The sequence below is a fragment of the Schistocerca nitens genome, chromosome 2 (assembly GCF_023898315.1).
Source record: "Schistocerca nitens isolate TAMUIC-IGC-003100 chromosome 2, iqSchNite1.1, whole genome shotgun sequence".
NCBI classification, from domain to species: Eukaryota; Metazoa; Arthropoda; class Insecta; order Orthoptera; family Acrididae; genus Schistocerca; species Schistocerca nitens.
The window spans coordinates 579,769,304-579,786,262 of record NC_064615.1 but is presented as its reverse complement, the minus strand read 5'-3'; the positions used below and the strand labels follow the sequence as shown (position 1 = coordinate 579,786,262).

Below are 16,959 nucleotides of genomic sequence, written 5' to 3'. Positions count from 1 at the left end.
TAATTTGGAGTTCTTTTATATCTTCCTTAATTTCTGTGATCCATTTAATGTTGCTCTTGCTATTCCACAATTTTTGTATTATTTTTTTACTAATTCTGACTTCTCATCAGATGTCCAAAGAATGAGATGCGTTTCTTCCCGATTGTGCTCATGACTGGTTCTATTTTCTTATATACTGTTTCATTTGATGCTGTTCTCCAACGTCCATTTATTTTATACTGTTTATTTATACACGTCCTAATTATTCTTCTTTCTATTTTTAGTATTCTGTCAATTTCTGCTGTATTAGTTGTTTTGAAGATAGTTTCAGCTGCATACGTTATTTCTGGTTGTGTAACTGTTTTATGGTGTTTTAATTTTGCATCTATAGATAGGCTTTTTTTGTTGTATGTAGTTTTGGTAATGTAATTTGCATATAGTTCAGTTTTTTTATTCTAGTCTGCCATGATGGCTTCTCAGTTAGATTGTATGTTATTATTTCGCCTAAATATTTAAATCTATCAACAATTTTGATTTCCTGTTCTCCTATTGTAATTTTGTTTGCAAGTGGTGGATCAGTTAGCATAATCTCTGTTTTTTCAAATGATATTCTAAGGCCTACTTTCTCTGCTATTTCTTGTAGTGATTTCACTTGTTGCCTGGCTTCTTGAACGGTGTTGGCTAGGAGAGCAAGATCATCATCGAATCCCAAGCAGTTTAAGCTAATATGATCTTTTGCACTTCCAGTTGTTATCATCTTTGGATTGTCCTTGTACCATGCTCTCATTATGTATTCCAGTGCACAGTTGAACAGTAATGGTGATAAGTAGTCACCTTGTCTTAAGCCTGTTTTTATGAGGAATGGTTCAGAAATTTCTCCTCTAAATTTCACTTTTGATTTGGTGTTGGTTAGAGTGAGTTGTATTATTTTAATTAGTTTTGGATGGAGTCTGAGATTTCTTAAAATTTTTAATACTGAAGGTCTGTGAAGACAGTCATATGCCTTCTTAAAATCTACAAATGTTATTGCCTGAGGTTTGTTCCGTTTCTTGTCATATGCCATAACCAATTTTAAACTAATTATCTGCTCTGCACAGCTTCTCCATGGTCTGAAACCTCCCTGATATTCCCCTAACTCCTATTCTAATTGCTCCTTGATTCTTTCTTATAGGATCTTGGATAGAATTTTGTATGTGCAATCTAAGAGAGAGATTCCTCTGTAGTTGTCTGGGTTGCTCTTATCTCCCTTTTTGTGTAGTGGGTGGATGATAGCTGTGCTCCAATGTTCGGGGAATCATTCTGTTACCCAAATTTTTGTTAGAGCCATGTGTAAGGAGGTCTTGACTGTGTCACTTGCATATTTCCACATATCAACAAAAACCTGATCTTCTCCACATGCCTTATAATTTTTTTGTTCTTTAAGAATTTTTTCTACTTCTTGGAAAGTTGGAGGGTCTAGTTTGTTAGGTTTGGTTTTTATTGTGGTATTTATGTTGATTTGTAAGGGTTCTTTGGGTTCCTTGCAATTCAGAAGTTTGTTAAATGCTTTTTCCATGATTTCTGCATTTTCCTTGTTACTGTGTGCCATTCTTCCATCTTCATCTTTCAGTATTAGTGTAGGGGCCTCATATTGTTGTAGTTGTTTCCCAAAGATTTTATAGTAGTTCCTGGAGTTGGTTTTATGATAATTACCTTCTATAGAGTTTATAATGTCTTTATGGAATCCTCTTTCAATTCTTCTAATATTTTGTGTGAATTTTTTTCTTTCATTTTTTAGGTTGATGGCATTTCCTACAGTTTTATGTGTTTGAAACTTTAACCATGCTTGGTGTCTATCTTCATGGAATTTCAAATTCTGATGTCCACCATGCATGTTTCCTTTGTGGGTTCAGGGGAGCTAGATTCTCTGCTTCTTTTTTAAGATTAGGCACTAGTTGTTCTAGATAATCTGTTAATTTGATGGTTTGTGTTATTTGTTGGTATTTATTGTTTTTAATTAGCTGATGTGGGTCAAACCTCCTTTTTATTTTATTAGTTTTTCCAGTCCTCTTCTTTAATGGAGTGAATTTGATTTTAATTTTAACTATATAATGGTCTGAGCCTGTGTCTACTCCTCTCAGTATTTTAACATTGTGGATCTCCTTATGAAAATTTTTGTCCATACAGACATGGTCTAGCTGCCACTCCCCATTCCACCAGTCTGGATGTTTACTTGTTTTAAGTTTACTTGGCTTCCTCTTAAAGTATGTTGATTTAGATATAAGGTTGTGTTCTCTGCAGAGTTCTACAAGTCTTTGACCGTTTTTGTTCGTAAATTTATGTGGACTCCATTTTCCAATTATATCTTTATATTTCCTTTCTTTTCCCAACTGAGCATTGAAATCTCCCAATAAGATTTTTATATTCTTTTTATTTACACTGCTCACAGTTTGTTCTAGAAGGTCCCAACCTTTCTTTCTATTATATATGCTTAAATTTATTAGATTTTAGGGAACCAGCAGTCTGCATTGGTTGGAGAAATGTGTTTGAAAGAGGGAGAGGCAAAAAATACCTATCGGTCTGGCTGTTTCCTCATGTACAACACCGGAACAACAGTAAGCCAAAGTACTTTTATATAAAATAATTACAAATACTTTGTTTTGAAATGTGCTGTGGTATATAATTCTTTCAAAAATAATAGTAATTTATTTAACTAAAGTAAATGTTGCTAAACATAACAAATTTCATGTTACTGTCCACTAGTCAAGCTAATGTGTGCATTTCAGCAGCATAATGATTTACATCTGTGTATTATTCCCATACATTGATACTTCACAGTTGTATAGTAATATTCATCTTCTACTCATGATGTTGCTTAGACTGAAGATGTCTGACCTTTTGATCTGCAGGAGACACATAAATTAGTGTAAATTGGTCCACCCCTAAGATATGTATTGATGAGACAGCAGATGCAATGGATGGGGTTGCATGAGTGTGAAACAGAAGGTGCACTTGTAGGAATGATGACAGGCACTGTACCATGTGAGTTCATGCAGGGCATGATAATGTGAAGGAGTGGATTAGATAGTGGGGACAGAAGAGAGAAAGAGGAGACTGCAGGAAAATGGGTATGAGTCTAGGATAAGTTAAGGGTGACATGCAATGTGGGGCAGGGGGGCTAGCAAAGTAAGAGGCTAGGAGGTGTAAGACTTATATTAGCCTACACACCAGTGAAGAATGAAAGAATCAGTCTGATTTTTAAAATTTGTTTCAATACTGCTGAATGGTTGGGCCCTTTTTTGTACCTTAGGCATGTGCCAGTTGGACCTTTCCACGTTTGTTTAGCTTACACATATTAATAGGGACCAGAAAATGTAGCATCTATTTTCTTTGAAAATGATTAGATGCACACATTTAAATGATCGTAATGCTACACGAGTGAACAAACAAATTATTAGTTCTTTGAAATTGACTGTTAGAACAAGTGCTGATTGAGAACTTTTTGAGTGGAACGTTTGCTTTTTCAAAAATTTCAACACTTTATCTGAAATGATCTGTTTTCTTCAGTTGGCTGTATTTAATCTTTAAAAAATGATTGTTCTGTTGAAAAGCAGCAGCATTTTCCTGCCAGTTAAGTGAATGCACCTCTGATATAAGGTGTTTCTGGACATTATTTGTCTTTTCTTGCCCAATTTGAAGATTAAAAAATCTGCAGACTACTAATTTTGACATTTTGTGGACATTCTTATACCTTCGACCCATGTTTGACAATGCTACAGATAGAACTGACAGATCACTTAGCGTAGTAGTAGAACCGAGCATACAGAAACTCGATTTTAATGTTAGAGGACGAATTTCAGCTCCATTAAAAAGTTAGATTTTGTTTTCCAATCACTATTGCACAGAGGGTGGGCACTGTAGGCTATTGTCACAGATGGCTGAGAGCATAAACAGATGAGAATTTTGACTGCCACAAGGGAAGGATCGGTGCAGGGAAACAAACCTCAACTCCATTTTGCCCAGCAGGGCAGGGGCCAACAGCAGAAGTGACACATTTTCACAGGGATCACTGATCTCTTATGGTGTTGTTAGGGTCGTAATCAAAAATCCATGATTGACCAGGATTCGTCACTTCACTTATTTCAAAATAAGAAAAGAAAACAAACAACACACAACACAAAGCATTCGGGGATGGCTACTGCGCAATTGTTTGTTGAAGTCAGCAAAGCATTGTTAATGTCATAGTTCAAGCCCAACCTCTAGCAGTATTTAATGCAACTACAGTTCAAAACACCTGCCACCTAATTTGCCAAATTAAAACTGTCTGCATTATTCTATATTTTGAGCTTTAGCTAACAAACAAATATATGCATGTCTTTCTTATAAAATGCTAGGTTCAATGGCTAAGTACTACATTGCATTATGTGACGTGTATCTTAAATAGACCATCCAACTGTCCACAGCTGGCATGGCAGCACATTGATACATCATTATGTTCATACATTTTGTTTTGCAAGGAAGTTGCGTACATTATCTTCCAAATTGGGCTTCACCAGATGATGTACAATGCCAGTAACTGCCTACATTTTCGATATTGTATGCAGAAAAGAAAACTATTTCAAACTATCTCCGATAAATAGCTGATGTGGATACAATTTGCTATGAAACAGTAATTTCACTTTTTTGCATTTATTGCAAAATGTGGATTTTTCCAGTCCCTACACATTAATATGTTCTGATGCCTTTTCTAAACAAAACTGATGATCTGCATATTGAAGTGAGGAATGTTAGATTCTTTGATCAGCTAGATGGGTTAGAAAATTTAAAAAGGGAAATGGATAGTAAAATTGAGATACAGTGACAATTAGTCAAGTTCAGTGGAAGGATGAACAGAACTTTGATCAGATGAGTACAAGGTTATAAATGCAAAATGAAATAGAAATCAGGCAACAGTAGGTCTGATAATGAATAAGTAAGTAGGAATGGGAGTAAGCTACTATGAGCAGCACAGTGAATGCATTATCACAGCCAAGATCGACACAAAGCCAACACCCACCCAATAGTAAAAGTTTATGAGACAAATAGCTATGCAGAAGATGAAATGATTAAAGAATGTTTGATGAGATGAAGGAAATTATTCTGATAGTTATGGAAGATGAAAATTTAATTGTAATGGGTGACTAGAATTTGGTTGTAGAAAGAGGAAGAGAAGTAAAAATAAGAGAATATGGACTGAGGGAAAGAAATGAAAGAGTAAGCCACCTGGTAGAATGTTGCACAGATTATAATTTAATTATTATGAACACTTGGCTTAAGAAACATGGAAAAAGGTTGTATACGTGGAAGAGACCTGGAGGCACAGCATGGTTTCTGATAGTTATATTATGGTAAGACAGATTTTGGAACTAGATTTGAAGTGTAAGACATTTCCAGGGTCAGATGTAGACTCTGGCCACATTTATTGTTTATGAACAGTAGATTAAAACTGACAAAATTGCAAAAAGGTAGGAACTTAAGATGATGGGATCTAGAGAAATTACAAGAACCAGAGGTTTTCAGGAGTTTCAGAGGGAGCATTGTGCAATGACTGACAAGAATATGAGAAAGGAATGCAGTAAAAGAAGAATGGGTAGCCTTGAGAGATGAAATAGTGAAGGTAGTAGATGATCGAATACATAGAAAGACGAGGCGCAGTTGAAATCTTTGGCTAACACAGGAGATACTGAGTTTAATTGATGAAAGAGGTAAATACAAAAAAGCAGAAAATAAAGCAGGGGAAATGGAACACAAATATGAGAGAGAGAGAGAGAGAGAGAGGGGGGGGGGGTCCAAAATGCCAGATGGGGATGGCTAGAGGACAGGTGCAGGTCTATAGAAGCTTGGATAACTAGGGGACACATAGATACTGAGCTTGTCATCCAGGCTGTGAAGGCCCAAGGGATGTCTAGTGGCTGCCATGTCATAATTTGCATTACTGTGTCATGCGGGTATGGTACAGGGGGCACGTGGTCAGCACACTGCACTTCCAGCTGTTTTCCAGACTGTGAAGCCACTGCTATTTGGACAAGTAGCACCTCAATTGGCATCACAAAGTTGAGTGCATCCCATACCAGTCCTGCCACCAAGGAAAAAATCTGTGGGAGTACCAGCAGTTGAACCTGGGTCCTGCACAGGGCAGCCTTCTATACTGCCCATCCAGCTACAGAAAAGGACAAAGATAAACACCATCTACGGGAAAATTAAATAAGCCTTTGGAGAAAAGAGAAGCACTGTATGACTATCAAGAGCTGAGATGAAAAACAAATACTAAGCAAATAATGGAAAGCAAAGGTTGAAGGAGTATATAGAGGGACTACACGAGGGAAATCAACTTGAAGGCAGTATTATAGAAAGGGAGTAGAAGCAGATGAAGGTGAGATGGGAGATATGATACTGTGAGAAGAATGTGATAAGAGCACTGAAAGATCTAAGCCAAGACAAGCCCCTGGAGATGACAGTCCCTCAGAACTGCTGATATCCTTAGATAGACACCCAGCTGTGACTAAATTATTCCACCTGTTGTGTGAAATATAAGAATGCAGGAAATACTGTCAGACTTGAAGTGGAATGTAATAATTTGTGTGGCAAAGGAAGTAGGTGCTGACAGGTGAATATTACCACAGTGTCAGCTTAATAAGTCATGGTTGCAAAATACTGACAGAACTATTTATGTAAGAATGCAAAAGCTGGTAGTGGCTGACCTCAAGAAAGATCAGTTTGGGTTCTGGAGAATGTTTTAATATGCAAGACAATACTGAGCCTATGACTTACAACATAGGTTAAAGGAGGGGCATACCTATGGTAACAACTTTTGTGTACATAGAGAAAGCTTTTGAGAGTGCTGCGTGGAATACACTCTTCGAAATTCTGAAGGTAGCAGAGATTAAATACAGGGAGTGAAAGGTCATTTACAACTCGCACGGAAACCAGACGGCAATCACAAGAGTTGAGGGCCATGAAAGGGAAGCAGTGATTGAGAAGGGAGTGAGACTAGGTTGTAGTCTATCCATGATGTTATGCAGTCTGTACAATGAGCAAGCAACAGAAAAAATGGAGAAGGAATTAAAGTTCAGGGAGAAGAAATAAAAACTTTGAGGTTTGCTGATGACATTTTAATTCTCTTAGAGACAGCAAAGGATCTGGAAGATCAGATGAATGGAATGGACAGTGTCTTGAAAAGAGGAATAAGATGAACATCAACTAAAGGGGAAAAAAAGATAATGGAGTTTAGTTGAATTAACTTGGACAACAATGAGGATTTGGATTAGGAAATCAGACACAACAGTAGTAGGTGTGTGTTGCTGTTTGGGTAGTAAATTAACTAATAATTTTTGTGGTCATATTGAAACAACAGCAATCTTCTTTAAGTTTATAACAAAACAGTGAGTCTAGATTGCAACTAATAAATACTTCTTTTGATAATTGGGCCCTCCCATGTGTTGCCAGGGTTGTTTACACTACACTGCAGAAGTTGAACTTGAAAGGCCCCAACACATCCTCCATACAGTCCCGATCTCCCCCCATGCAATTTTCATATTTTGTGCACACTAAAGAAAGACATTTGTGCCAGTCAATTTGCTTTGGATGAAGTGGCGCATGCCAGGGTACGGTTATGGTTCTGTAAGAAACCACAAACATTGACAGTATTGTCTCACATTGGGATAATTGTATTAACAGTTGTGATGATTATTTTTGAAATAACGAACAGTTTATTTACTTTTCTTACATGTCTCATTTTTTCATTTGACTGCATATTAAAAAAATCCACTGTGTGTGTGCCACACGTATTCTGCTACCAGAGTAGCAGCTTTCTTTGTATAGTGCCTGTTTTATCACCTCTTCCTAGTCCACTTCTCTACATCATTGTGTACCACACGAAACTCCCCCTGACTGTACCAGACATTTCCTATTATGCACACTTGCTGCTTTTCCCTTTCCTGTCATTGGGTACCCTTGCCACCAACAACCTCTCCTGTTCTGCACCTCCTTTCTCTCGTCACCTACTCCACCCAATTAGACCCCTCATTCCAGGTGAGATGCAGTGCTGGTGCAATGTAGTTGGCCAGGGTATAGGACAAGGTAACTATGCAGGTGTGTGTGTGTGTGTGTGTGTGTGTGTGTGTGTGTGTGTGTGTGTGAGAGAGAGAGAGAGAGAGAGAGAGAGAGAGAGAGAGAGAACTTTGAAGGAGGAGGTCATTGTCTGAAAACTTAATAATGTTTTGTATCTTCTGTGTGTGTATATCAAACATGACACCTCAGGTACGCGGCAAGTTATATTGACTTTCCATTAGTTATATATCACTATGGACTTCTGTTTACCACACAAAATGATAAATGCAAATGTGAAAAATTAAAATGAAGCATGTAAGCTTGAAAGAATACTACCAAAATGCGGGTTGTTAATTTAATTAGTAAATGGGCACTGAAACTGAAAACTGTATTGAATTTATCACAGGTTTTTAAAACACCACAAAAGACAAGAAATCTTCATTTCACAGTGGAGAAAATTATGCAATACTGACCATGTAGAAGGCAATGCAGGTTTCTTAATTTCTAGCTTTTAATGAAAATATAATCAACAGTCTTAAGCGTGAAATAACCACAGAAATCAATGTGGGATGTACAATGAATGTATCCATTAGGACAGTGCAGAAAAATTTGGTATTAATGAGCTATGACAACTGAAGCATGTGTATTTGCTAACAACAAGACATCACCTGCAACATCTCTCCTGGGCTCATGACCATATCAGTTGGGTGCCAGGTTGAGATTCATTGGGAGAGTCCTTAGAAAATGGTACTATACACACATCCAACTCGATGAAATCACATCCTAAGGTAATCTTAACCGTCAACTTCTGTGCAACCTCATTGGTCAGGTAAACTCGCCCATGCCAATCTTGCATTGTACCTGACTGACTATACCACTGTCAATGGGTCTCTGGATACATTGCAACAATCCTCACTTCCTGGTAGTACCTTCCCTATCCCAGCCAGACTTCCATTAGCCCTCAACCATTCATAATCAATAATGGAGATATTACTTCCAGGGTCAATAAGTGCACACACAGGTGCCCTTCCCAAGTTCATGCACACAAGTGACAACGTCCCGGTGTTTAAAGCACAAAAGGTTTGCATCCGCATGGCAGCTTCCTATTTCCAGAAGCCCCTGCGGGTTCCCAGCGACAGCTATTTGTGCTGCCTGCTCCATGCAAAATTTTACAGTCCCCTATCAGTTGTTCCATACCACTGCATCTGAAACAAAACTAATCTCTATGCATATCCCTTTTTACACCACAGGAACTTGATCCCTGCCTTCCTGTACCCCTGCAAACCCTTCAGCTTTTTCCCATTTAGCACCAGTATGCTTAATATTCTCTATACTAATCACTAAACCATCTAAGTCCCCAAATGACTGTGGCTTATCAGCAAACATGATGTGCGACCTGTCCCCCAGTCTCATATCTTCCAGTACACTCTTTACCGTCTCTGTCTCAGACGCTTCCAGGCACAGAGCCACCCTAGCTAGCCCCCTGATTATTTGTTGTTCCTTTCTATTTATTTTCTGTTTTTTCTGCTGTCCCTCAGAAACCTTGGCATGGTTCTTAGAGCATGATGTTCAGTGTCAAAACATGTCAGGCTAAACTTGATTAAATTCTGGGCTTATTTATGGTCTTTTTTAAGATCTTTTTAATTCTGCCTGAGTGGTCTGTGAAATATGTTTTCATCATACTCGGCAAGTAATTCTTTGCTATAATCCTTATGTATTTTCATTATTAATTAATATAATTACTTGCTTTTGTTTATTATTAATAGCGTTACTTGCTTTTGTTTCTAATTGTGTAAATTGTAATTGGCAGCGAGTGCAGTCTAGCCATGGATTAGTGACAACAGTTGCCTATCAAATGGGCAAATCGGCTCAACCAGTTTATGCTTTGGAAGGTTCTGTGGCAGTAGCTGGAGCAGCTGTTAAGTGGCTGAAAAACAATATGAATCTAATAAGTACGTTTGCTGAGTCAGAGAAATTAGCCGATGAAGTAAAGACTACTGGTGATGTTTATTTTGTTCCTGCTTTTTCTGGGCTTTATGCACCTTATTGGAGAAAAGATGCTCGTGGGTAAGACATTATTTCAAAAATTTTAAACTGTAGAAGCATTAATATTTTATTTGTGATGGACATATTTTTGATAAAAATTAACTCTTCATGCTGGAAACGTAATCTCATTTATTGTGTGTTGAGAGAGAAAGCACATAAAGAGAGATTCTTGTATATCCTTGTCCATTGAGCACAATATTTCATCCACAACCATATTGCCCTCACCTTATCAGGCTGGTTGAAGCCATACATATGAGTACATTGCTTTTACATTTTTTCTCCCTTCCACAAAGCCTGAGTGTGTGTCAAATGCACAACATATCCACTAACTCACTGACTTTATCAAATGTCAGTTCATTGTTGTTATAGGTGTTTGCTTTCACTTACCAGTTAATATGATGATTAAAAAGCAGTCTTGATCACAAATTTCTTTTCATCGGAGTGACCGGTTTCAATCTTTAAGGTTCATCTTCAGATTCTGAAATAACACACGTACAGATAGAGGGATCTTTACAGTAACATATATACACTGAAATAAAATTGCAAACTACAAGTACACAGATGGCAGGTGGACTTCCATAGAGCAGGCTGTGCCGACCCACGTTGCTGAACTGACTGCTAAATGGATAGGCAGGGAATAGTCTTAAATAGCAATAGTCCCACTCACCGTCCTGTGTATGACATCAGTGTTAACCAATCGGAAGTACACTGTGTACTATTAGCATAAAATGTATTAAAATAGTCTATATTACTAAGAGCTGAAGAAGAGTTATAGTTAAAATACATCAAATACCAGAATGGCTAAGCCGTGTCTCCGCAATATCCTTTCTTTCAGGAGTGCTAGTTCTGCAAGGTTCGCAGGAGAGCTTCTGTTAAGTTTGGAAGGTAGGAGATGAGGTACTGGCAGAAGTAAAGCTGTGAGGACGGGGCGTGAGTCATGCTTGGGTAGCTCAGTTGGGTAGAGCACTTGCCCGCGAAAGGCAAAGGTCCTGAGTACGAGTCTCGATCCGGCACACAGTTTTAATCTGCCAGGAAGTTGCTATGAAAGAGCTGTCCGTCAGAAAAATAAACTGCAGTAAATAGTGTAGTCTAGGCTGCGTGTTATCCATTCCATAACATACGTGCTGTTAGCAAAGGTATATGAAATAGCTGTCAAAGGTTGCTATAGTGATAGAGAGAAGCTACTAGCAAAGATGATCTATATAGATGTTAATGGTTGGCGTAGAAATGTTAGTTAATGTAAGTGCAGCTTTCCAGGTCTTCGTATGTAGTAGTTGGAGTTGTAATTGATTAACTTGCCCTTATATCCAGGACCAGTTTAAAGGCCAAGTGACACACAACGCTGCTTGGGGCATCAACATGAGAGGGGCACCAGAGGCACCACAACTGTAAAATTTCTATGCAGGATGTATTGCAATTTGTGGCAGCCACTTGGGGCCCCAAGCTGAATGGGGTGCCCAAGTGTAAGATTTGTACACAATGTCTATCACGACTAGCTGTGAAAAACTGACAAAGGTGAAAGTGTGCAAGGGAAAATGAGGTGGGGGTTGCCAAATGATAAGTTGCTTCTGTGGAAAAGTGTTTTTGAACCATCCATGCTTATACATCAATTGTGTATATTGTGACACAGTCCCAGTAATTAGAAGTATGTGGCATAATCTTCATATGGTTGTAATTGATTCAGTATAACTCTGAGAGATGATGATCTCTGAACACAGCCCCTTGAAACAGCATTCTAAGCACTCTATCCATCTGTGTCATGTGCTGATTTTAAAATACAGGTCAGTTTGTCTTTCTCCTGTAAACCTTAAGGCCCACTGTGCCATCTGCTATCTTCTGTGCCATGATATGTAGAAAGACGATCTTCAATTCACTTCAGTTTTCATAGTGGAGTTGATCTTACGATTTATCAAGTTGATCTGTACAAGGAAATCATTCAGCATATTTCTTGCATGTTGCCATATAACAAACAGTGTAACGGAACAACGGGAAATCCAGAATGGACTAAACAATATTGTGAAAAGAAAAGTTGCTACTCACTATATAGCGTACATGTTGAGTCGCACTTAAGCACAACAGAAAGAAGCTATATTTGTTACAGTCGTTTTGTTGTGCATATCTGTGACTCAGCATCTACACTATATGGTGAGTAGCAACTTCCCTCTGCACAATATTGTTACAATGTAATGGAAGAAATATGTCAGGTTCCAACGGTACACATGGGCCACAACTGGTGAAAGTTGCTACTTCATTGCTCCTCTCTAAGTATATCCTCTTGAAAAGGAAGTAAGGAAGTTAGTAAGTAAATTGGTCAGTCAGAGCTTACCTGAAGAGGTTGGTAGTACTAACATCTAAATCCTGACATATTAACTCCAAGAAATCCTTGATGTCCTATCAAAAGAGCAGATGGCACAATTTACCAGTGGATGGAAAAATGGGAGATTTGTACAGACTTCAATTTTAAAGCCAACAGCTGTCATTCACTGTCACAGGGGAATGGAGTGGTCAGAAGCCTGTTACACAAGGCTTGTGCCCCCAGTGACAAAATGTCTCACTAAGGAACTGAGAAACCTAAAAGGCTTCTTTTGTGAAAATAGCTACACAGGACAACTGATTCAATGCACACTACACGGACACTGCAGCTGAAAGAAACAGAAGAGGAACTTGAGAAGGCTACTGTGTTTCTTCCATATGATTCGGCTTTTTTTTGGGGGGGTGGGGGGGGGGGGGGGCAGGGGAGAGTGGACTGGACCAATCACAAAGAGCTAGCAGATTACACAGTTGTTTCTGGCCTACTTACTTCCTTCAGTACAGCAAATACGCAGAGCAAAGTGTTCTCTCTGTTACATAGAAAGAATTACACATGTGAAGATTCTACCACTGACTGCAGAGTATTGGATTTGTGACATAAAAGAAATAATTTTGTCATAAGTGTGGGGCAAATCAATCAATTGTGACTGCTGTTGTAATGTTACCAAAGCTTTGGGCTTATTAAAAGGTGGAAAGAGATGCTCTGCAGCAACAGTCATCCAATTTGTGATGAAAGTCGAGCACAAGTGGGCATATACTTTAACACATCATCAGATGTTAATTTCAGTCAGAGCAACAATGGACCAGACATTTCAGGAAAGGGAGCATGGAGATCAAAACCTCATGCTTGGTAATAGCATTTAATCAATTAGTGTCACAATTTAATTTAATATTGGGTTTTACGATATGTGGGATCCAGCTGTAAGCCTGAGATTTATTCTCTCATCAATTCTTGGAGGAACTTAAGAGTAACAAATGGTGTATGTTCATGAAATTCCATTTTTATTGTTACTAATTTGACACTTTTTGCTTGACTAAAAAAACTTTTATCTCCTCATACTGTAAATATTCTCCTTTCTCTCTCTCTCTCTCTCTCTCTCTCTCTCTCTCTCTCTCTCTCTTATGTGTGCAGTATTAGTTTAGACATGCACCTCTGAAATTTTTCCAGAAAATACAGCTAACCAAATGAAGTAAAGTTATTCTTTACTCAAGTTAAAATATGATACACAACCCACTGCCTAAACAGTTTTCTCATCACTTTCATGTTGTTTATGTTGTATGTATATCTGACTGATTTTGAGTGTAGACCTTGATAGTTTTACTTTAATTTTCAGTTCAGCAACATTTTTTTTTTTGCTTACAGTGTTCAATTTGAACACACACACACACACACACACACACACACACACACACACACACACACAGTAATATTCTGTACAGGTACAGTGCAACTGATAATTTATTACTAAATCTGTATCATCTTGAACAGTTTTCAGTCCCAGGTTGGGTCTATTTGGAACATAAGCCCCACCATGTAGTCCTATTTTCCCACCCTGTTTCTTTTTTCAGTCTGGTCCAGTCCCTGACTTTTTTGTTTCAACACATTTGTCTACACCTTTCAGCCTTCTATTCCTTGCTCTTTCTCTTGGTTGTTCCCTTCGCATCCCCATTTCCTGTATATTCTTGAGAATCCTCTTGTTTTCCTTTCTCATTAAGTGCCCATACTATCCTAGCCTTGAGGTTTCTATCATGCTCTGCAGGGGTTCCTCTTTCATTATTTCTCTTACCATTTCACTCCTCATCCTGTCTCATTTGTTTACTCTTATCCTACTTCTGAGGTACTTAATTTCACATACCTGTAATCTGTTTACATGTCATTTCTTCATCATCCATGTTTCAGATGCATATGTTAGTATTGGGATGTAGTAAACTTCTTTACAGTACTTCCTTGTTTTTTTGTGGACTGTCTTTATTCCAAACCAGCCTCCTAACAATTTGCAGGAATACCTGTGCCTGTCTGCCATGTTCACTGATCCCTTTCTCATTTCTTCCATTTGCCTCCATCACACGTCCCAAGCACTTGACACTCTCTCTCTTCTTCAGTTGTTCACCTCCAGTCCTCATTCTAATTAGTCTATCTTTCTTTCTAGTTGTAACTATGATCTCTTATTGGTTCACATTAAATTTCGTTCCCTAATGTCTCACAGTTTCTTCCCAAGCATCCAACTCTTCCTGAATATCCTCCCACCTGTTTCCCCAGATCATCAAGTCATTCATGACACCATTGCTTGTCATATCTAGCTTTTTCTTCTACCTTGGTCATTATCTCATCCAAGACCACAATGAGGAGAGGTGACAATGCACTACCCTGTTTCACACCACTTGTGTGTTGGAACCAGTCTGTCCTTTCATTTCTGACTTTCTCACAACTCTGACTTCCACAGTACATATCCTCCATTCTGCTTGTCATCTCTTTCTCCACTCCCTTCTTTTCTAATGCTTACTAGACACTTTTTCTAAAGATGATATCAAGTGCATTTTCAGTATCGAGAAAAGCCATCACAAGGTCTACCCCAAATTCATAATGGTGCTTCTGGAGGTGCCTCATTGCAAATATGAGGTCAACTGTTGACGTCCCAGATTTGAGGCCATGCTGTTGGTCTCTCAAGTTGTACTTTACCCTTGTTTGGATTCAGCCCTCGAGGATGTTTTGATATACCTTGGCGGAGTCAACATTGTCAAAAGCTTTCTCCAAGTCTACAAATGCTAGAAACGTAGGTTTGCCTTTTCTTAATCTATCTTCTAAAATAAGTTGTAGGGTCAGTATTGCTTCATGTGTTCCAACATTTGTAAGGAATCCAAACTGATCTTTTCTGACGTCGGTTTCTATCAGTATTTCCATGTGTTTGTAAAAAATGTGTGTTAGTATTTTGGAGCCGTGACTTATTGAACTGATAGTTCAGTAATTTTCACACCAGTCATCATTTGCTTTCTTTGGGATTGGAATTATTATATTCTTCTTGAAGTTTGAGGGTATTTCACCTACATAAGTGATTTATCCAAGACATAGCAGGACTCTTCAAAAGCTGTAATATTTGCTGATGACACATGTATAGTGATGACTGGTCCAAATACATCCAATAACTTACAGGTACCAGAAGTAGAGATCAAAGGGCATACATTGAATGAGGCTTCATGCATAAGTTCTTGGGCATCCCAGAGGATAATGAACTGATAAGGCCCCAGCATGCAGATAAGTTAGCCAAAAAGCTCAGTTTTTGCCCACTTTGCACTCAGAAATATCTCGTTGTGTTTACTGCAGACAGGAATGCTAGCACACATTCACTCAGTTCTGTTCTATGGCCTAATCATCTGAAGCACTGCAACTAAAGTGAGAAAAAGTATTTATTCTTCAGAAGTGTGCAAAAAGAATATTGAGTAAAGGTGATAACCTAAAGTCTTGCAGGAGCCTTTTCATGAATACAGGGAGTCTTTCACTTGCATACTAATTTATATACTCCATAACGGTATTTGTCATCAATAACAAGAGTGAATTTTGAATGAATTCTGCACTTTACAACCATAATACTAGAACTAGAAACAATTTTCATGAAGATTACATCTCCCTCTCTAGGGTTCAGAATGGAGTTTTATGCTCTGGTGCTAAAGATGCCACTGGAAATCAGTCATGTTACTGAAGATCCCCTAATATTTATGAATACCTAATTAGCCACTCCTACAATTTATCAGGATACTGGGATCAACAATGTAAATTACATGTACTATAATACTAGCTGCTTACAATTAAAGTGTAGCTACTCGCAGAGATGCAGTGTGGGCTGTAATTATTGTATGACAGCAAAACTTGGTAGATGTTGTAATGCATTAATGTGAAACCAATTTACTCTTGGAAGAAAATTCCAGTTTTGGACATTAGATTCAAATCTGGCACTCTGAATGCAGGAAAGACATATAGTAGAAGTGTTTCCATGTGTAATGGATTAGTAACAGGACGTGAGCAGGAAAGGTCAAACTAGTGAACAAGCATGTTGATTTTACTATTAACTGCTGCTTACAAAATTTGTTCAGTATGAGCAGTGGGGGTGTTGATGGGATGCTGTACAGCACCAGATTTGTACCTGGTGGTCAAAATTGGAAGTAATTTTTTTTAGCATCAATCAGTTCAGGACTAATGCATTAGCACATCTGCCAAGTTTTGCTGCTATGCAATAGTTACAGCCCTCACTGCACCTTCATGAATAGCTGCACTTTAATTATAACCTCCTGGCATTTGTAATAGAGCTTGAATCTTCTAGTATATATGCAACTGATAGTGGTCTGTGTAAATTTATACAGAAGCTTTCTTTGAAGTATTAGAGGGACTGCAACTGAGTAGTATAGGAGGAGTATCAGTACCCCCTTTTTTATTTTTTTATTTTTTATTTTATTTTATTTATTTATTTTTAAATTGTCAGTTTGAAGGATTGGCATAATTTTGTTTTAGTATACTTTACAAAAATAGCCAGCAGGGTTGCTTCTAGCTGTCATACATAACTT

The 16,959-nt window shown here is 38.1% G+C and overlaps 1 protein-coding gene across 6 annotated transcripts in view; it reads left to right on the top strand.

Annotated features, from left to right (window-relative positions):
• LOC126236636 (glycerol kinase-like) overlaps positions 1-16,959 on the top strand; it is a 280,730-nt gene that overhangs the window by 225,640 nt on the left and 38,131 nt on the right. For all 6 annotated transcript variants that reach the window (XM_049946086.1, XM_049946085.1, XM_049946089.1 and 3 more), the window contains 2 exons: positions 2,463-2,573; positions 9,857-10,113. In XM_049946086.1, the coding sequence (XP_049802043.1) occupies positions 2,463-2,573; positions 9,857-10,113 (368 nt within the window). The remainder of the gene's footprint in view (positions 1-2,462; positions 2,574-9,856; positions 10,114-16,959) is intronic.